This window comes from Meles meles, chromosome 6 (assembly GCF_922984935.1).
Source record: "Meles meles chromosome 6, mMelMel3.1 paternal haplotype, whole genome shotgun sequence".
NCBI lineage: Eukaryota > Metazoa > Chordata > Mammalia > Carnivora > Mustelidae > Meles > Meles meles.
Window position 1 is genome coordinate 147,017,909 of NC_060071.1, and position 20,459 is coordinate 147,038,367.

The 20,459-nt window shown below is 63.7% G+C and overlaps 1 protein-coding gene across 5 annotated transcripts in view; it reads right to left on the minus strand.

The window, feature by feature from the left end:
• BEGAIN (brain enriched guanylate kinase associated) overlaps positions 1-20,459 on the minus strand; it is a 45,842-nt gene that overhangs the window by 4,737 nt on the left and 20,646 nt on the right. For 3 of the 5 annotated variants that reach the window (XM_046010038.1, XM_046010037.1, XM_046010036.1), the window contains 5 exons: positions 9,245-9,334; positions 5,130-5,291; positions 3,845-3,911; positions 2,624-2,731; positions 132-215 (listed from right to left, as the gene is read on the minus strand). In XM_046010038.1, coding sequence (XP_045865994.1) covers positions 132-215; positions 2,624-2,731; positions 3,845-3,911; positions 5,130-5,291; positions 9,245-9,334 — 511 coding nt within the window. The remainder of the gene's footprint in view (positions 1-131; positions 216-2,623; positions 2,732-3,844; positions 3,912-5,129; positions 5,292-9,244; positions 9,335-20,459) is intronic. The other 2 variants (XM_046010040.1, XM_046010039.1) reach the window with 1 other exon arrangement.

Sequence of the window (20,459 nt, forward strand, 5' to 3'; positions counted from 1 at the left end):
CAGGGGCTCAGGCTTACGTGGCGCCTTCCCCTCAAAGGGGAGAAGTGGCTTTGGGGTGGGGCCTGTAGGACTGGAGCCCCAAGGCGTCCTGGGGGGCGAGGGCAGCCTCGCGGGGGCAGGGCTGGCGTTACCTCGGACACCTTATGGACCCTGCCGTAGCTCTGGCCACACTGCAGCAGCTGGGCCGCTAGGTTGCAGTCCTTCCTGTAGAGCTCCTAGAAGACAAGGGAGGCCATCTGGTGCAGGCTTGCCCCTGGTGCGGGGCCCCGCCGCCCGGGGCCAGCACGGAGACCAGGTGCGGGGCAGCTGGCTGGGCAGCAGGCCGGACAAGGACCCTCAGGGGCCTCACGTGCTCGCCTGCAGACTGGACTGGTGGGGGGTGTTGGGGGGAGCCTCGGTTCGGACCTGGAGCTGCTGGTGCACAGAGAGGGCCCTGCCAGGCCCTTCCGCTGCCGCCCCAGACGGGAACCTCCCCCAAGGAGGAAGAAGGGCCTCCAGTGGCCCCTGAATTCCCAGAGACCCCGGGCGTGGAGAGCATGGCTGTCCTGTCCCCCCCCCACCCCCGTCGCCCACAGCGGAGAGGGCCGGCACCAGCCGGTGGTAAGGAATGTGCCTGCAGCCCCTGCCTCCCCGCGTCTCTGCTGGCTCCACAGCCCCCTTCCTGAAGTGCGGCCTGCTTATGGGGGTGGCTGCCGGGCTGGGTGAGGGGCAGGGCGAGGTGGGGCAGAGGGCCTGTGGGTCCGAGGTGGGGCGGGACCGGCTCAGCCTCCGGAGCTGAAAACAGACGCAAACAGTAGGATCGGCGAGGCTCTGAGGTCATCTTTGTTGCACGTGCCCGTGCTTGGGCCTGTCCCCCGTCCTGGAGGCCCTCCACCATGAGGAGGACTCCCTCACGGGGAGCCGGGGTCCACCAACGGGCCCCGAGATCCGCCAGCTTCCCCGTCTCAGCTCAGCTGGGACCAGGTATCCTGCAGCTCGGACAGGTTGTGGAAGGCACCGGCCCCGCTGCCCCCCACGCCGTCCCCCATTCCTGGAGGCTCCCCCACCTCCACCGTCTGTGCCCCCAGCTTGGCCTGCAAAGTGGAGAGACACTGGGTCCCCAGCCTCAACGTCTCCTCGAGCTCCCTGGGAAGGACACAGTTGGCCGAGAGCAGAGACTGGACGCTCCCCTCCCCGAGAGCTCCCTGGCTGGCCCTGGCCTCAGAGGGCTGTGCGCACTGGCTGGCTGGCCTGGGTCTGCCACCGCACCCACCGTGGACTTCCAGCATGGCCCCAGGCCCCATGCAGGGCCTCCCCCTCCTGTGCCCACCCTCCTCGGCCATCTCACCGCATCTCTACGCTTGTCTCTGCCCTCAACTCCAGACACTGCCATCCGAGCGTGCCCCCTCCAGCCCCATTCCTGCTCCTCCCCAGGCGGCCCCCTAGGAGACAGCAGGTCGCTTCTTTCCTTCGGGCTCTGAACCCTGCAGTTGGGCTAGGCGCTTCTATTCCCCCACACCCCACGTCCAAAATCTCTGTTAATGCAGTGGGTTCCATCTTTGAACCGGAACCAGAACCTGAGCCCTTCTCCCCACCCCACGGGTTTCATCCTGGCCGAGCCGCTGCCAGCCTGGGCTGCTGCCACAGCTGCCTCCTTGAGCCTTCTGCTGCGGACCTTGTCCCCGCTGTCTTCTCAGTGAGCCCAGAAAAGCATAGGTCCTAGTCATGTTACTCTGTTCAAGAAACCTCCATGGCTCCCTACTTCATTCAGAATAAAACCGAGAGGGGCACCTGGGGGGGGGGGGGGGTCAGTGGGTTAAAGCCTCTGCCTTCGGCTCAGGTCGTGATCTCAGGGTCCTGGGATCGAGCCCCGCATCGGGCTCTCTGCTCAGCGGGGAGCCTGCTTCCCTCTCTCTCTGCCTGCCTCTCTGCCTACTTGTGATCTCTCTCTGTCAAATGAATAAATCTTAAAAAAAAACAAAACAAAAAACCCAAACCCCCGAGATTCCTAGAGAAGCCTGCATGGTGTGGCCTCCTGTTCTGTTTCTGACCTCAAACCCTGGGACCCCCGCCCCCCTGGAGCTCCCTGCGCTGTTCTTGCAGGGCCGTCCTCTGCTGGCCGAGAGCACTCACAACACGCGACCCGGCTTGCGTCTTGTCTGGTTTGCAGCCTCCCCTGCTCGGGCGCAAACTGCTCGTGGGCTGGGAGAGTTTTTGTGTCCTTCACACCATGATCTCACCGCCTCGGAGGTCCAGGCGGAAGCAGACACTCCTTAGTGAATGTGTGGCCAGCTGTCAGGTGCCCTCCGAGTGGGGCTGGGCCCATCTCACGGGGCCCCTGCAATCAGGGCAGCCACACGGCTCTGACGCCCACGAAGGCTGGCTGGGGCCGGAGTGAGCACGCCCCAAACCTGGGGTCAGGAAGCCTCTCCCTGAACGGAATGATATGGGCCAGTTGCTCCCTCGAGCCCCGTTTCCTTCCAGCAGAGGGTCTCTCCTGAATACCCTTGGCAGTATATCTCCGCTGGGAGGTCGCCTTGTCCTTCCCCCAGTGCCCGATCTCCCACCTTGCCTGTGCCAGCCCCTGAAGCCTGGAGGCCACGGGGCCATGGGTCCCCAGGGGTCACGGTGGTCCAACACTCACATTGTCCTCCGACAGCTTGTCGATGGTCACCTTGGCCTCCAGCAGGTGGCTATTGAGGGCAACAATCTCGTGGCTCAGTGCGCGCTTCTCTTCCTCATAGTGCTGGCCCTGGGACGAGGGGTGAGGGGTATGGGAAGCAGCTGGTCACCGGTCAGCCAAGGCCTGGGCCTCGAGCCCAGTGGCTCCCTAGGCCTCCTGGGTGCCTCCTGCAGTCGATAACGATGAGGGGTTTGCAAGGCCAAGGAGAGTGGGAGTGGGAGCACCGACCACCAGGTTCGAATTCACCTGTGCTCCCACCACTGCCGAGCCAGACGGCCTCGGGCAAGTCACTGCCTCCCTGAGCTCCTGCTCACCCACACCACGGGGACAGTAGTCCCTCCTCCTGGGTCTGAGGGGAGTCTGCCCTCAGCACAAAGCCTGGCCCTGGCCCTGCACTGCACCCGCTCCTGCCTTGAACCTGTTCTCGTTCAGCCTCCACCTGAGCTCCGAAAGGCAAGGGCCCTTGTCCAGGGTCCCAGGCCGCGCTGTCTGGGCTCTGACAGCATTCTAAGATGGAAGGTCGAACACCCATTTCTGATTTTCAGAAACAAAATAAGCCCGTAACCTACTAGAAGGAGTGGGAAGTCCTCTCGGTGAGGGAAGGTGCAAGAGCCTGCCAGCCCCTCCCCCACACACCAGCCATACAGGACGGGGACGTCTCTGCCACTGTCCCCTTCTCTTCCAAACTGGGGTCCCAACAGCCCAATCAACACAAAAAAGAGGCCGCACTTGCAGACGGTGAGAGCGTCTCCCGGAGGGTCTCTGCCCGCGCAGGAGCCAGGAGCGGGACTTTCCCCTCTATTCTTTACCATAAGATGGGGCGTCCCCACAGGAGGCACAGTTGGGCTCGAATATCATTCTGGCTCACCCAGGGCCCGAGCTCAGGCCTCCGTCCCGCCAGGTCTGGGTCTCCAGGCCAACTGCTAAAGCGGGGGTCCCTGTCCCCAGCTCACACAGGAGGCTCACGGGGCAGCTTGGAACCCTACGACTTCCTAGTCCCGAGAGCACCCACCCGTGCATTGCAACAAACTGGTCCTGGGGACGGGACTTGGGGGATGGAGGCCAGGAAAGAAGCCCTGTGAGCAGCTCCTGCACAGGCAACAGCCTGGCTGGTGGCTCGCCACCAGGGTTCCGAGAGGGGCACCCCGGGCGGGGCCGGGGCGGCCGGTGGGGGGCCCTCACCATGCGGTACAGCTTGTCCTCCAGCTCCTGGTTGATCCTCTGCAGCGCCATGTAGTTGCTCTGAATCCTGGAACAGTGCGGAGGCTGCGGTGCCAGGCCCGGCTGCCCGTGACCCCTGCGGCCCCCAGCCGGCTGGGCAGAGCAGGGCTGAGCACAGGCCGCCTACGCCCGCCCCCTGCTCCCACCCGGGTGTGCCTGCACCTCTGCGCACAGCAGAAAGCTACTGTGCGGAGGGCTCTCCTGGGCCAGGGACGAGGAGGCCTGGGATGGGAAGGGAAGGCCTGTACCCACAAGCGGCTCTGTCCCGTCCTTGCTCCCAGCCAGTTCACTCACATTCATCCACTCCGCCTCGAGGTGTTGGGTGGGGATCAGGGGCCGTGTTCCCACCACGGCATGTAGTGTGAGGGTGGAAGGGAATTTGGGGTGTCCATCCTCTTGACAGCCTGGGTGGAGGGTCACTGTGGGCCCCCCGCCCAGTCTTACCAATGGGGAAACTGAGGCTGGAGGGGCTTCAAGCAGTAAGTGGCAGAGGAGAGATCTTAATGGAGGTCTGACTGAACGGCCTAAACTTGGTTCCCTCTCGACTAGATGGAGCAGGGGGATGTTCAGGGACCGACAAACAGCCCTCCTGGCAAACCCCTCCCCACCCCCCCGGGCAGCCCCAGCCTATAGGCCCTATCAATGTTTAGAATAAACCGAGCCAAGGGCAAACTCCGTATTCTCTTTGCTATCTTCCTAAAGGCTGGAGAGTGTGTAATACTTTTTAGGAAAATGCCTTCAACACGAAGAACCAAGTTTTTAGAAAAGTTTGGTTTCGGCACACCTGGCCCAACACTTGCGGCCACGCTGCTCAAGGGAACGGTCCCGGACCACTGGTCCATCTCCGGGGCTAGACATCGTTTTTCCTCTCAGAGACCCAGGGGCCAGTGGGTGGGGACCCAGAGGGCCGGCGGGGGGGGGGGGGGGGACTGCAGGTGGCCGCACCTGTGTCGTGCTGCTGTCCCCCATCCCCCAAGATTAACTGAGAGGAATGAACAGACAAGGGAGAGGTGCCTGGGAAGAGCCTGTCCGGCGGTAGCTAGACCCAGAGTCCAGTCCCGACCCAGCCGCTCTTGGCACAAAGTGCGACTTCGGAAAAGGAGCCCGCCCTCACCGAGCCCCGGCTTGGCGGCGGTGAGCGGAGACCCTCGCTCCGGAGCCAGCGGGGTTCCCCTGGCGGCCGCAGACTCCGGGCCCCGCCCCCCGCCGCCGGGCCCCGCCCCCGCCCCGGCCCCGCCCCCCGTACCTGCGCAGCTTCTCGGTGACCTTCTCCAGCTCCTCCTGCGCGCGCCGCAGCTCGATCTCCAGGTAGTGGCGCGTGGAGTCGAACTCGGTCTCGAGCTTCTCGAGCTTGTGCGTGGTGTAGGACAGCCGCTTGCGCAGCTCGCCCTTCTGCTCCTGCAGCGCGCTGCAACGACACGCGGCGGCGGGCCGGGCCGCGGCGCTGAGCGCGGGAAGCCGAGCCCCAGCGGGCCAGCCGCGGGTGTGCCCCGCGTGCGCCCCGACGCCCGACCACACGCGGGTGCGCACGACGCGCACACACCCACACACACGCACGCCGCACCCCCCTCCCGCGGTGGCGCCCAGCCCCTCGGGTGTCAGAGAGGCGGTCAGGCCCAGCGGCGCCCTAAGTAAATGCCCGCGCAGCCCCCCTGGAGGAGCGATTGACCCCGGGCCCTCCCAGCCACCGCCCCCGCCCCAACCTGGCGAGCCTTTGGGACGGCTTAAAGGACCCTGGTCTGAAGAGTGCTCATCAGCCCCCCGGGCTCTCCGACTCAGAGCTGGCTCTGGCTGGCACAGAGTGCAGGGGCCGCACCCTTGAGCTCCTCCATGGCGCCAGGTGGGGGAGCTCAGGGCCAGCGGTCCTCCCCAAACCGGCTGTTTGACCTCCGGGACTGGGAGAGGACGGGCTGTGTACCCCATGCCCAGGCAGCCTCGGCCCAGTGGCCAGCTAGCTGCACACCGCTTCGGAAATTCTGCACAGCCCTGGTCTGCTCGCCGTCCCCCTTCCTCCAGGAAGCCTTCCAGAGCCCCAGCCCCAGCTCTTGAGGCTCCGATTTCTCCACAGACGCTGGGCTCCTCTAGCATGCCAGGACACTGGGACCCCAGTCCAGAAAACAGAGACGCAGGCTAATGGCCCACTGACAGCATGCTCTTGATTCTAGAGTCAGGCAAAAGGCAGGAGGGGCAAGGCTGGTGGCCACGCGCGGTATGGGGCAGTGGGGAGCTACTCTGCACAGGAACGAAGCCCCGAGAGACTACGAAACACACACGGACTCATGTGCGTCCCCCTTTCAGGCTGAGCACTCAGCCAGGTGCCGGGCACCAAGTGTGTCTGCTGGGTGTCAGCCATAAGTGGAGCTGCGATTCCAGCTCTGTTCAGGGCCCCCCAGCCCGGGCCCAGGGCTCCAAGGCCAACGAAGCCCACCAGGGAGGTGCGGCCCGCAGCTGAACTCCAGCCTGGCGTCATGGGGTGGGCTGCTGTACACCAACTTGCCGCTGGTCCCCACTGCCATGGGACCCCAGGCTGCCCGCTATCATTTCAGGCCTCAGCTTCCCCCTGCGAAGCGTGGACTGCCCCCATCTTGCCCTGTGGACGCAAAGCCCTGGTTCTGAGAACAGTTCTGCCCAGAGAGGTGCCCGTGGTCAGAGGAGTGGGGAGGCAAGCAAGCCCACTGTTTGCTGGAACAACTGTGCACCCCCAGGGGAAAATCTGGAGCCAATACCGTTTTGAATAGTCATTTCTGGCGCCTTTGCTGTGGGCCCAGCGGAAAGGGGGTGGAGGGGAGTCCGCAGGTGACCGCTGAAAACTCTGACTCTGCCCAGAGGTGTTGTGGGAGCTTGAGCAAGAGCCCGCGTTCTCAGGACTTCCGATACCGACACCCGGGTGAGGGCACCAGGGAGCAGGCGGTCTCCAGCCTCCCGCCCAGCGTGTAAGCCACTCAGGTGACCACGGGCGCACACCCAGCTGATCTCCATCACATACTCCTGGATTCCTGCCCACGTCCGTATTCTTTTCAATAAATAAAAATAAAAAGTTGCCTGTGTTTCGAGAACCTCAGAGCAGGGTGGGGTAGGTCCCCCCAGGGATCAGACTCCAAGGGAGATGCACAGCAATAATCCAGGAAAGCCCCGCAGCACAGTGCCCACGGCTGCCCACTCGGGTCTGGCCGCCTCCTCCAGGCAGCATGCTGGACTGCCCCACCCTTCAGCTACAGATCCCAGATGGTCCTGGCCCCCAGCTTTTCTGCCCAGGGGGATGGTGAGCTTCTTAGCTTCTGAGGGACTCTCCATGTCAGCCAGCCCCACCCCCTGCAGGCGTAGTGTCGGGGAGGGGGTGGGGCAGAGGCCTCTGAAGTCAGTTGCCCTGGGGAGGCTGTGGGCCCACAGCCCTCTGTCACAAGGTGCAGGAGGGGTCTGCCCCCTTGGGAAGAGATGACAGCATCGGCCATCCACTGGGGCGGCCCCCTGAGTGGCCACACCCTGCCACCTGCAGCCGGGGACCTTCCCTCCCAACCATGGCAACCCGCCCGCAACCCCAGCACGGACCCCGCCCTCATGCAGACGGCACAGCCCTGCTGTGACCTGGCCACAGGTCCCACCCATTCCAGACGGTCTTTCCTTCCTCTCCGGCCCTGGCCCATTCCTGGCCCCCGCAGCCGTGGGAAGGGCCAGCGCAGCCCCCCACCCCCCATGGAACCCACCATCTGGAGGGAACCGTTTCCGCGGTGAGACAAGCGCACGACAGGGTTGGAAGGGGGGGGCACCCAGTCAAGGCCTCCCCCTCACCAGATGACCGCTGCACCGAGCTGGCCCGTCTGAGCCTCATGGCACCTGGTGGCCTTCCAGACGTACTGGGGTGGCTCCGTCCCACCGACCCTCAGACACTACTCTCACCCATCCCAAGCCCCACCCCGGCCAGGCCTGAGACCATAGAATCCCCGGCCCCTGACTCCTGCCCCTCATCGCCCCCAGACACACCTCTGAGCCCTCAATCACAGCAGACGCCCACCCCGTCTCTGCCCATCTCTGCCATCGGGCTCCATCCCGTCTGCAGACCCCTCGGCTTTGCCCGGGTGATCGTCAAGGCCCTGTTCGCACCCAGCTCCTCCCTGAACATCTCAGGCTCAGTTTCCTCCCTGCCGGGCCACACAGCGAGCCCCCGCCCCATGGCTCCATCTCTAGCACAGGCCTCTCTCTGGTCCGCCCCCCACGCCGTCCAGACATCCACGGCCTACAGGCACCTGACGCTCCATGCCTCAGTGCTGCCTGTCCCTGCCCTCGGCGGTCCCCACCCCTGAGAAGGGCACAGCCACCCTCAGTCCCCAGTCAGCCTCCGAGAGGCCGTGGTGACCCCTCCTCACCCTTTGCCCATCACAGCTGGTCACCGAGTGTCGATGACCAGCTATGCAGAAGCTTTGGACACATGCCCTCCTTGGCCTGATCCAGGAAGGTCGGGGGCTGGTCCCGGGTTGGGTCCACCACGGTCACCTGGGTGGTGTCCCTGTTGCTGCCAGCGCTCCCCCACCTCCCTGAGCATCGACTTGAGCCCTGCCTGACCTCGGCCTCTGTCTCCAGATCTGTAAAGCAGGGTGCAGGCACCCACCCACGTGCTGCTAGGGTAGGTGTGCGGTCCATGCACTGCCCCAGCTGCTGATACCAGAGGCAAGCGCCGTGTGCACCCGGGGCTTCCAGGCTCCTGGGAATCTGGGGGAATCACTCGGGGACTGGGGCGTCTGCTTCCCCCTGAGCGAGGAGTTGACTTAGGAGGCCGTGACATCTGGAAACAGCCCCTTAACGGAAACACAGGGAGGGCGCAGGCAGCCTTTGTGACCAGACCAGCCAGAGCCAGGCCGGCAGGTAAGAGCCACGCCCCCAGCCAGGCACTGGGCCTGCAGCCTGGTGAAGTCACCTCGCTTTGCCCTGTGTCTTGGTGAATTCATCAGGACGTGCACCTAACCTGACAGGGTGCGTGTGGGGGAGGGGCTGTTTTCCAGTCACTTCCTGGCCCATGAGAATCCCCTGGAAGCGTGTTCCCTCCTCCCAGGGAAGAACTAATGCTCATGAGTGCGGGCCTCATCCCAGGGCAGCACCTCTCACCCCGCCTTCCCCCAGGAGCCCTCCCTGGACACTCGGGGGAGGCTTGAGCCCCAGGACAGAGTGCTTGGCGGGGGGCAGGGGGTGCGGGCTGTGGGGGCCTTCTGGGCCTCGTCTCTGAGATGGATGCCACAGGAAGGTGTGGTGGGGATGAGCTCGTGGCCCCTCCCCATCTGTCTCGGGTGAGTTGACGCAGACACGGGAGGGATGTCTGGGGACAGACGCAGAGACACCAAGGAACCAGGGAGACAGCAGGCATGTTACCTGTCCCAGAGCGAGGGCGAGGACCTGGCCAGTCGGCCCTGCAGGACACGGGGCTGCCCGACGCACGAGGGCACCCAGGGGCTGCGCAGCCTGTGGGCGAAGAGGACAGAGCTGCTCAGAGTGGGGGTGGGGGCCGCCCGGGCCCACCATGGGCACAGAGAGAGGGAGGCGTGGAACCCGCCCCCCACCGGGCAGCAGAACTCCTTAGCGAGGTGTCAGAGCGCGGGTGTGGGAGCCCGAGTGGGGGGCCCAGCCGTGGCACCTGCCTGCCGTGGCTGCCGGAGCCCAGCGGTGTGGCACTGCGTCCCACCACCGGCAGGCCTACCTCGTGGTCTCAGCTTCGGGGAAGAGTCATGGGGGCAGGGTCCCACCTGGCGGGACCCTTCGGGTGGGGAGCCCAGGAGACAAGGAGTGTGGAGGGACAGCCTGACACCAGGCCCCACCTGTGCTCGGAGGCTGTGATGGGCTCACGCAGGGGAGGGGCGTCCTGGGGGCCGAGGACGTGGCAGAAGTTAGGGGTCCAGGGCAGAGCCCACTACACCCTCCCTGAGACCCTTCTCGCCCAATTCTGGCCTGTGTGGGCTGGGCAGCGGGCGGGCTGCAGGGAAGCGGATCGGTCAGACAGATGTGGGAAGGGCCCAGGTCTGCCCTGCCCTGCTTGGTGCCACTGTGCGGGGTCACCAGGACACTGATCGGCGCCCCAGCCAAGTCCACTTCGGAGTGCCCCACCCCGCCCATGGTCCCTGCAGTCTCTCCAGGGATGCTCTGGTGGCCTCACCCGCCCGGAGCCAGAGCAGAGATCCGATTGGAGGCCGCAGCCCCGGAAATCAGGCTGAGAGACGCGGGTGTGGAGAGAGCACTATGATCCCGTCTCCAAAGATCCGTATATCCACACCCGCCAAGAGTAAAGCAGGGGACAAGGGTGAGCGTTGTCATGGGTGGTGGTGGAGGGGTTCTACGTAATCTGAGAATTTTCCTCTATACTTCCCTAGATCTGTCACATTTCCTGTAGTGATGAGAAATCAGGAAAAAAGACTTCAAGGGCTGACTTGACAGGTCAAGGGGGAAGTAGGGAAGCTCTCAGCCCCGGGCCGTGTCCCGCTCACTGGTCGCCACTTCCGGAAGCCCCCCGTGTCCCCATCTGTAAGATGGGCTGCCCTTGACCCTGGTCTCTTGAGCTGGGGCCCCAGCACTCTGTGAAGGAGGGGCGGTGGGCAGGGCCCTGGCTGGGGCAGGGCCCTGGCTGGGTCTCGGGTGGACAGGCTTTGAAATTCCAGCCCCAGAGTCCACCCTTGGCCAATGACCCCAATGCTGCTGAGTGAACAGAGCAGGGGCAGGACAGGCCTGTGCCCGTGGAAACACCCGGAAGCCGCCCGTCTGCCCTGGGGGCCTGGACCACAGCCCAGTCTGTGGGGGTCCCCCTCCCGGCCCTTAGCCAGTCCTCCCTCCAAAGGGCCTCTCTGCAGGGGGACTCCTGGCAGGTGAGTTTTCAGAAGAGTAGTGGATGGCTGGGGTCTGTGGGGAAACTGAGGCCCAGGGAAGAGGCAGGGCTTGCCTGGAGGCCCAGTGAGTCGGGGGCACGGCTGTGACTTGACCCTCACACCGCTTCTGGTCACACACGGCACTCTTTTTTTTTGCTGACAACCCACTCTTATTCTGACACAAAGTCTCATTCCCAGCCTGAGGCCGGGAGTGCCCCCCACCCTCCACAACCTAGAGCTGAGAAAACGGGAGTCCAGAGAGGCTAAGCATCTCTTCCATGATCACACAGCAGCCTGGGGTGAGGAGGAGAGGAGACCCAGATCTGCTGCCCTCTCCTGAGGCTGCCACCCACTCCCAGGGCATCTGTGCCAGGGGACAGGAGCAGGGAGGGAGATCCTCCCCGCCCCCAGGCCTGCGGAGGGACAGCAGAAGAGGGAATCGACAGCCTCCCGCTGGGCTCTCCTGGCCATGCCTGCTGACACCAGGGCCAGTGGCTGCCCAGTGGGGGCTGGTGTGGCAGAGCCGTGGCCCCGGGGAGGACCCGTCACAGTGACACCCCTCACTGGGCACGCAAGGCCTCCTTCCCACCCATGCTGGCTGAAGGGCCCGGTGACCACTGGGTGGACAGATGGACAGAGGCTGGCCCAGGCTGCAGAAGCCGGCCTGCCCTGCATTCCTGGGGCCTCGGTGGCCCCGGGCTCCCCTCAGGGACATGGGTGTCCTCAGGTGGGACACAGTGGCTACCTGACCATATGGGCCTCCAGGTGGTCCTGGGGGGCACCTTGGGCCTTAGCGGGGCAGCTGGGAGGAGCAGGATGTCTGTCTGCTCAGGGAGCTGGTGGGGAGGTCAGCCTGGCCGGCTCAGAGGGCGGTGGGTCCGAGGGGAAGGAGGCAGAGAAAGGGACACGGAGGGGCTGGACGCTTCTCCTACCTCATCTCCCCATCGTCCGGGTGGCTGCGGCCAGTGTGGCTGCCCCTGACTAGTCCAGGGTGCAGGGAGAGGAGAAGGGGCTTACAGCCACACCCAGCCACACCTGGGCCCCCCGCCCCCACACACCAGGCCCCCTTCCTCCTCTCCCTGCAGGAAAGGACACCGGCCCTCTCCATTCCTGTCTGATGCCACACATGTGGCCTCACTCACCCCCACCATCAAGGCAGTGGTCCTCGCTTCTCTCAGTGCCCAGAGCCTCTTTTTCTGGCGAGGCTCTGTTCAAATGTTACCTCTTCTGGGAAGCCTTCCTTGGTTCCTGCTCTCTGAAAGTTCCCTCTCTTTCCTCCTCTGTCCCCATCAGACTGTGACTACCTCCTGACGCCCTTCCTCCATCGCTCAGGCCGCCTGGGGCCCTGGCCTGGGCCGTTCGCCTTCTCTGTTCCCCTTCACGTCTACGGCACCAGGTGCCATGCTGGGCATGGGGAGGAAGGGCATGTGACTTCCGGGAGCCCTGGGCCGCGGGGAGAAAATCCTCCCTGCTCCTCGGGGTTGACAAGGTTACTGGGTCAGGTGCACCTGGAGGGCCGAAGTCTTTCTGGGGATGAGGTGCGGCGGCGGGGCAGAGGCCAAGGGAAGGCGCATTGTCTGAAGGAGCCTCAGGGCCCCAGTGTCCCGGTGGGGCCCCCCCAACACCCCCTTCCAGGACAGCCTGTCTTCCGGCTCGCGGAGCTCGGGCCCCACCCAGCAGTCACGCTCCAGGAGCCCTAAACTGCTTGTCACTGCTCATGTGCTGCAGGCGGCTTCTCGTCTTGGTGACTTTGTCCCCATGTCCCCTCTGCCCGGATTGCACCGATCTCCCTCCTGCTCCGGGTTAACTCCTCCACACCCGGGGTCCCCCAACACCCCGGCTGGGGCAGCCGGCCCCAGGGCAGGGATCGGCCGCTGCTCACAGGTCTCTAGCACAGGGACCCCCGCACCCCCCCACGCCCCCTGCATCCTGATCTCCCCCCCCCCCCCCGCCCCCCAGCAGCCAAATGGCACACCAGGAAACGCAGCCACACCATGGGCCACCTCTGGTCAAAATCCCCCACCTGCGCCCATCCCAAGCAAAAACCCCGGGCTCAGCGGGGCTCTCCCCTCCCGGTGCTGGCCCCCTTGCTCAGCCTGGCCATTGGATGGTGCACCAGCCGGAGCCCCTTCCTTCCCACCACAGGGCCTTGGCCCCTGCTGCCCCCTCGGCTGGGGACATGCGCCCCCAGCTTTTTTCCGGGCCTGCCCCTCCTCTCCCTCAAGCCCCAGGCCCTTGGCACAGCCTGCCCTCCCCATTCTGTCTCAGTCCTGAGGGGGCAGCATCTGCTCACCGGCCTGCCTGGGGGACGCGCCCTCCGTGTTCGCCGGCTGTCCCAGCGCCCAGCGCAGTCTGCAGGATGTCCCACTGCACCTGGGATTCCCAGGAGAAGCCAGAGACAATCCCTTTAGGACCTTGGTGTCCCCTCTCCTGCCTCCGAGCTCTGTCGTCTGTCCCAGCCTGTGCCTGTGTTCAGCGACCCCCACTTTCCTGCAGCCCCAGAAGAGTCTTTTCTCTGTGCCTCTGGGGAGCCCACCCTGGCTGGATCCCTCCTGAGGGGCGCGAACGGCCAACCAACATCTCCAGAACCTTCCGAGGGCTTGCCTGCCCCAGGCACGTGTGTAAAGCTGCTTGTCTGGTCTCAGACTGCCCCAACAGGGAGGTGTGCACTGCACCCATTTTATAGATGGGGAAACTGAGGTTCATGGCGATCAAGGAGTGGGGTCCCTCTGAGGTCACGTGGATTCAATGCCAGGTCAACTGCTCTTCCCCTGACAGGGAGATGACAGTTTTAATGCAAACTGCCGTGCTCCATAGTTTTCTTCCAACCACCTCCCCTGCAGCATGCTCTCCTGGGAGGGCCTGTGAGCGCTGCCTCATGTGGTCAGCCTGATGGAGGCGGGGCCTGGACCCCAAGAGGGGAGGTGACCCGAGCAGGGTCCAGGGCAGACATGTGGGCCTGGAGCCCCACAGGGCAGGCCATCCAGCTTCCTGTTGGGTCCTGGAGCTTCTGCCCAAAGGGAAGGAGTTCGGGGCCCCGCCAGCATGGCTCTGGGCCTCAGACATGCCCACACGGAGCCCCCCGACAGCCCTCAGCTGGCCTCCATAGCAAGGGCACCAGCAGCACCGGGGGCATGGAGATGGGGACCCCACACCAGGCTGTCACCGCTGTCACTGAGCTGTTGGCGAAGGTCCCGGGGAAGGTCATGTGCATGTGCGCAGGCGCGTGTGTGTGCCCATGCGTATGCTCCAGGAGAGGGGACTGTCCCGGGGCTGACCTAGGGGCCCATAGTTGGGAGGGGTCACCAGCTCAAGCTAGGGGGCGTAGGAACTCCTTGAACTCAACGCCTGCCCGGGTCCTACTCTCTCCTGGCCAGCTGACTAAGGTCACCCAGTGGGAGCGTCATCCCTGCCCTCCCCCGTCCTCCCGGCCCCCGATGACGTGGCTGTTCCACTGCCCCCTCTCGCTTCAGTCCTCCTCACCTTATCAGGTGCCCGCAGCCCAGCACCTGCGTCCCCCTCTCTCTGCCAAGGCAGAACCACATGCCGGGAGCTGGGGTCCCTGTGACCTAAAGAGCCCTCGGAGGCTAGACAGACCCAGGGGGTGTCCAGGGCTGGGACATGGCAGGGTGACCTGGGCACGTGGACAGAGTGGCTGCAAGTTACCCCGAGCCTTTGCACATGCTGTCCTTCCTGCTCAGCACACCCCTTCCCAGCTCGTTGGTTCTTGGGTTCACCTCGTCCAGGAAGCCCTCCCAGACCTCCAGCTGGGTCACATGCCCTCTTCGCTATCCTGGTCCTGGTCTTTCAGTGCAGGGGGTGCTGTCTGGGTACAGGGGCTGTTGGCTGCGCCTCCTCCTCAGGGTCCCAGAGCCTGGTGCCGGACCAGGCCCATGGCAGAGGCTGGCGGCCAGCCACTGGAGGAGCCCACGGCCTCTGGGCAGTCCCGATCTCAACACTTCCTTTCCGGAAAGGCCCACCAGGAGAAGGCTGAGGACTCTGGGCCCTAAAGAGGTGGCCATCAGTGGCAGACAACGTGGGTCCCTGGCATGTGGCCGGCACGTGGCAATGCAAAACTCTTGCTGCAATGATGACCGGGGGTGGGGGTGGCGTGGCAGAGGGCCGGCGCCCCACGGGCGGGTGGGGGGCACCCAGCCCGGCCCCCACGCCCAGCCCAGTGCTGGCTGCCTTCAGCGATCCCACTTCTGACACCCCACTCTCTTCCCAGTCACGCCGGGTGACGCCCCTCCCCCATCACCCGTCTGGTCCCCAGGCACCAGGTTCCACATCCCCTCCCTGCCTCTCCCTTCATCACAGGAGTGCTGGGGCCAAACCCCAGCCTGGTGAAGGCCGCCTCTCCACGGAGGGCAGGAAACCACACAGCTGCCTGTCGGGACTCGCTTTGTGCTCATCTGACAGAACGACCTGCAATCGTCTCACATTCCCAGCCCATCCCCTCTCCCGCCCGCTTGCGACTTCACACCTTCTGCTCCCTGTTCAGCCTCCCCATCCCTCCGCCCCGCTGAGGAAACGAAGCCGCCCCGAGGGAACTCACACAGATGTCCCCGGCCAGGTGTAGCCACCTACCCACATCTGCCCGGATGCCCGGCACCGCCCGCTGGCGTGACAAGCAGCCCTCAACCCCCTCTGGGTGCAGCTCAGTGACTCTCCCCCTTGCTCCCTGGCCACCAGCGTCTCTCTCTCTCTCTTCCAGAGCATTCTCCCACATCGAAAACCACCTTCTCTTGACCCTCTAAGGACTGCCCCTTTCCCTCGCTGCTCTGTGGGAATGCTGCCTGTCCTCATTCTCAGTCTACTGGACCAACGGAGCCCACAGGGGCAGGGCTGAGCCTTCCCCCTCCTGAGAGCACCGCCTTCTCCTTCTCCTCCTTCTCCTTCTTGAAGGTCTGAAGGTGAGAACATCCTGGCAGGGGGCCAGGGTGCATCCCAGATCCCTGGCCTGGGGGGAAGGGCCGACTCAGTGCTGGCCGGGGAGACACGGGCCGAAGGAGCTGAGTGCAGGCCACATGTCTGGTCCTTTCCCTTGGGGCACCAGGCTGTGGCTTGGGGCTGTCCCTCCTGTTGCTGAGCCAGGAAGGGAGCCCAAGGAGGCTGCCTCTGGGGGGGGCAAGACACAGGGGCCTCAGGAAGCCCCCCCAGAACCCCTCGCTTTATAAGGGCTCCTTGGGCATCCCCTGCCCAACCCCCCCTTTCCTAACACCCAGCTGGACACTGCGCGTCTGCTCTTTCATGAGTCTCCTACTCTGGACTGGGGGGCCTGGAAGGCGGAACCGTGCACACTTGGCCCCAGACCCCTCCCCTGCCCCGAGGCCAGACCTGCTCTCCACCCAGAGTCGGGGTGCCCACGGGGGGACGGATGGATGGAATGACCATGGGGTTGGCCCCACAGGCAATGAAGGGCTCCCAAATGAACGTCTCAGCACCTGCCATTCTGCCCGCGAGCCCCCCGGCTGAGAAGGCGCCACCATTCAACACTTTGGTGATGGGGCTCGCGGCGGCCCACCAAGGACCCCACAGCGGCTTTACTCATTTGCACCTCCACCAGCCGGCGTGCCGCTGCAGACAGACACGGGCACATGGTACCTGGAGCGGTGGGAGGGCCTGCGTTTTGGAATCTGGGGATCACGAAGGTCATCAGAGCTGTGGGAGGCTTAGTGGTGACCCCAACACCGCAGGGCCCCAACCCTGCGCTCCCTCCAAGCCCTGCCACTCTGGGCTCCTGGCTCGCCCCGCCCTCCTCTCCCCTCCCCACACACCTCTCCAGGGCGAGAGACACTCCCCAGGAGGCCAAACCCCATCTGGAGGAAAAGGGGAGAAATGATGGTGGGTGTTCGCCACCGGGCGGGAAGGAGCCGCCCTTCTGGGCCTCAGATTCAAAACACGCTTGTGGGCACTTGTGACCACCGTGACCTCCTCCAGGAAACGGCTCCCTGAGATTACCCTCATTCAGTTACTCAGTCCCCCAGCGAGACCTACTGTGTGCCACTGGCATGTCCAGAGAATGCGGACGGCCTCCAGGACAGGGGGCTACCCAGAGCAAGTATGCAGCAGGGGTACCCCAAACCCATGGGTAAGACAGCAGCCTTTGTGTCCCCAGACTTGCTCTCCCCCTGTAGCTCGCCCCATCGCAGGTGACAATGACTCTGTCCTTTGCTCTGGCCCAACACGCAGGGGTTGTCCTGGATGCCCTGCCTTCCCTCACACCCCACATCCAACCCATCAGGAGACCCTGTCCGCTCTCCTCCCGAATACACCAGAACTCTTGCCCACCTCCATGGTCACTGCCTGGCGGGGGGGGCGGGGTAGGGGGGCGGCGGTGTCCAAGCTGCCATCACGACTCTCCTGGTCCCTGCCCTGCCCCCGTCCTGACCTCCCAGCTCTGCCCCCTTGCGGCCACACAGAGCCGATCCCACCATGGCTCTGCTCGCCAGCCCTCGGCCGTCCCCACTCAGCCGGAGCCTCCATCAGTCCCCCTCACCTCCCTGGCCTCCTTATCACTCTGCTCAGCTCCTCTGGCCTGTCCCCATTTCTCACAGGACATCTCCTTCCTCTGCACCTTGCCCGTGCTGTTCCCTCTGCCTGGAGCTCTCCCCCTCCCCCCACCCACGACTGTGGTGACCCATCTCCTGCTCAGGCCTGCACCCAGCTATCGCCTCCCTGTGTGTGGCCTCCGAGGCCGGGCTGCCCCAACCCCAGCACACTCACTGCCCTTCTGTTCTGGGGACATTTTTGGTCTCCACAGCACTGGTCACTGTGGTATTTATTTTAAAAAATTTTCGGTCTCCCCTAATGAGAGGAAGTTTTTGGTCACTGCTGTATCCTTCATGCCTACGACAGCCTGTAGCAAACAGTAGGTGCTCAATAAATACTTGTCAAGCATACGATCGATGAGCAAATGAAATCAAGAGTGACAACCCAGAGGGCCAAGGCACTGGAGACTTGTAGATGGGAGAAGGGGTCCCTGTGGAGGGAGGCAGGACAGGCCACCTCTGAGTGACCAGTGGGGGGAGCACCCACGCACTAAAAGTGGCCCGGGTGCCACACAAGAGTTTGGGTCTTCTGGAGGGGGGCAGCGGGGATCTGGAGCTGTCAGAGGTGTGTCCTCAATTCTGGGCTTCAGGGAGGGTGCTGCTGTGGCCTGGAGGAGGGGGACATTGGAAGGAAGGATGGGAAGCCTGCTTGTCTGAGGGGACAGGAGTCATGGGCATCCCCAGGGGGGTGGGCTGCACCATTTGGTCCAGACAGAGACAGGCCTCTTCCAACTGGGCACCGTCCTGATGCTTGGGGATGCTGTGGCCTTCCTGGCCCCAGAGATCTGGACGAGTCCCTTTCTGGCCTCAGTTTCCCCGGAGCCGTCCAGCTCTGTGATCCTTCACAGCTGGGAGGGCAGGAGGCGGAGAATCCTGGGAAGGTCAGAGCTCAGCCCCCACGTGAGGAAGTTGCCCACCTTTAAGACCTGCCTCCGGGTGCCACTCTCCCACCTGCCCCAGGCTCCTGCCCCCATCCAGAAGCCCCCCGTCCCTGCTCTTTGTCTCAGTAGGACCCCCCCCCCCCCCGTTGAGGCCAAATCCCTCCACCAGAGGCTCTTGCAGCTCTGAGGGCCTCCCAGGGGATGATATAAAATAATAATAATAAATAACACTACTCTCTGAGGGCCCCAGGAGTCGGGTAGGGGGCATAAGAGAGGGAGAGGTTCCTTCTCGAGCACTGTGAAGAGTGGGGAGTGGCTGTCCGGCTCCTCCTTCCTCACTGTTTGCCACAGTATGGTCTCATCCAAAAGCATTTACTGAATACCTACTATGTGCCAGTTCTAAACACTGGAGATCAGCAGTGGACTGGTGTTCTGGACAGGGGAGTGGGAAGACAGGTAATAAGCAAGATTAAAAAATAAAGCAAATCACTAGTCAGCTGGAGATCGGGGTGGCAGGGAAAATCAAGGCGGGGGGGCAGAGAGGGGGGTTGATATTATGAATGGAATGAGCAGTCAGGAAACCAGATGTCCTCCTGACATCTGAAAATGATGTGGAAGGAGGGAAGGCAGGACTTATATGGATATCTGGGGAAGAATGTTCCAGGTCGAAAAGAAGAGCTTGGGCAAAGGCCCTGGGGCAGGAGCCTGTCCGATGTGCTTGAGGAATGGCAAGGAGGCCAGATGGCTGGAGGGGAGAGTCATGGGAGAGGAGGTCAGTGGGACTGGACATTTCCGCCACGACGTGTTGTCTGTCTCTATGTCCAGGCACCAGGTTGGTGTTTCCCCACAGCGTCCCCAGCATGGAGAGCGGCCATTGGCAGGGGCACGACCACAGCAAGCACCAATCATCACAGTACATTAAAGAGCGGCGACGCGAACATTGTGGGGGGGGGTCCCTGGGCAAAAACCTTTACTCCGAAAGGACAAGCCGAAAACATTCAACCGAATTAAAAAGTTAAGAACTTTGTTCATCACAGGACCATTTCAAGGGTGGGAAGCTAGTGGCCGCTGGGAGGTGACTGGCCCAAGGACCTGGCCCAAGAAGACCCGCAAGCTGGTCAGACAGCCTGGTGGGAAAACACGTACAGAACTTACAGAAGAGGAGCCCCCAGTGAGCACCAATCCAGGGGAGTGCGGTTAGCATCCCCCCCGCCCTGAGAAACAGCACCACGTGCTCCCCCCACCCGCCCCAAAGATGATGCCAAGATGCCAAGTTCTGGGAGGCCATGGACCTCCCAACGACCCTGGGCTGCACTTGGAGCGTGGGCCACCCCTTCTTCCTGACCCTACAGCTCTGCCCCGGGGTGGGGTGGACCCCAAACCATGCAGCACGCCGGCTCCCAGAGCACCTGGGCAGAACCATCCTGCAGCTCAGTCCCCAGGGGTCCAGGCAGGAAGCCAACCCCACTGCTCCAGCAGAGAAGAAAGGGACAGCACTCACCCCAGCTGCGGGCCACCCTGCCCCACCGCCAACACGCAAACACTGTTCTGGCGAGAGAAGGCCAGCCTTTGGAGCACAGGCTACAAGACTCCGTGGACGGGAGGTTCTAGACCAGGCAAGAAAAGGAGCTCTGTCCGTTAGAGAGTTAGAGACGCTCTCAGGTGGCAGAAGGATGCAGAAAACAAAGAATGGATTGTCACAAATGCCAGCCACCTGCCCTCCCCCCACCCCCACCCCCCCACCCCTGCCTCTGGGGAGCTGGAGGGAGCCGGGACTGGGGAGGGGTGTTGGGGCGCCCCTAGAGGGCCGGAGGTATTCATCTCCTTGACCCAGGTGCCTGCCGTTCTAAACCTGATCTCTAGACGGCACAGATATTTATTCCCTTTTCTGTATGCTGGTCACAGTTCACAACTTTGAAAAATCCTGGTTGGGGGAGAGGGAGGGGGGCCGCGTAGTGGGAAGAGTTCTGGTTTCCGGGGCACCTGCTCCGTCCCTGCGGCGGTTGACCCACTTTTCTACATCACAGAGGGGACGGCCTGCGGCAGACAAAGTGGCCACGGTAGGAGCAGAGGAGCGAAGGCAGAGGGGACGCTGTGCAGGGGAGAGTGGAGGAGGGGATTGGTTTGAGGATTAACCTCTCCGCCCTGCAAACAGACAGCTGCCCGGACTCACCAGCAGCCACCAGCAGCCACGAATACAAGTGTCACAGGCAGAGGCAGGAGGGCTGAGGGAGCAAGGGCAAGGGGACACGGGACCCCAGGTCAGAGGTGGCCAGACCTGGGGGAGCATGACCGTGGGCCA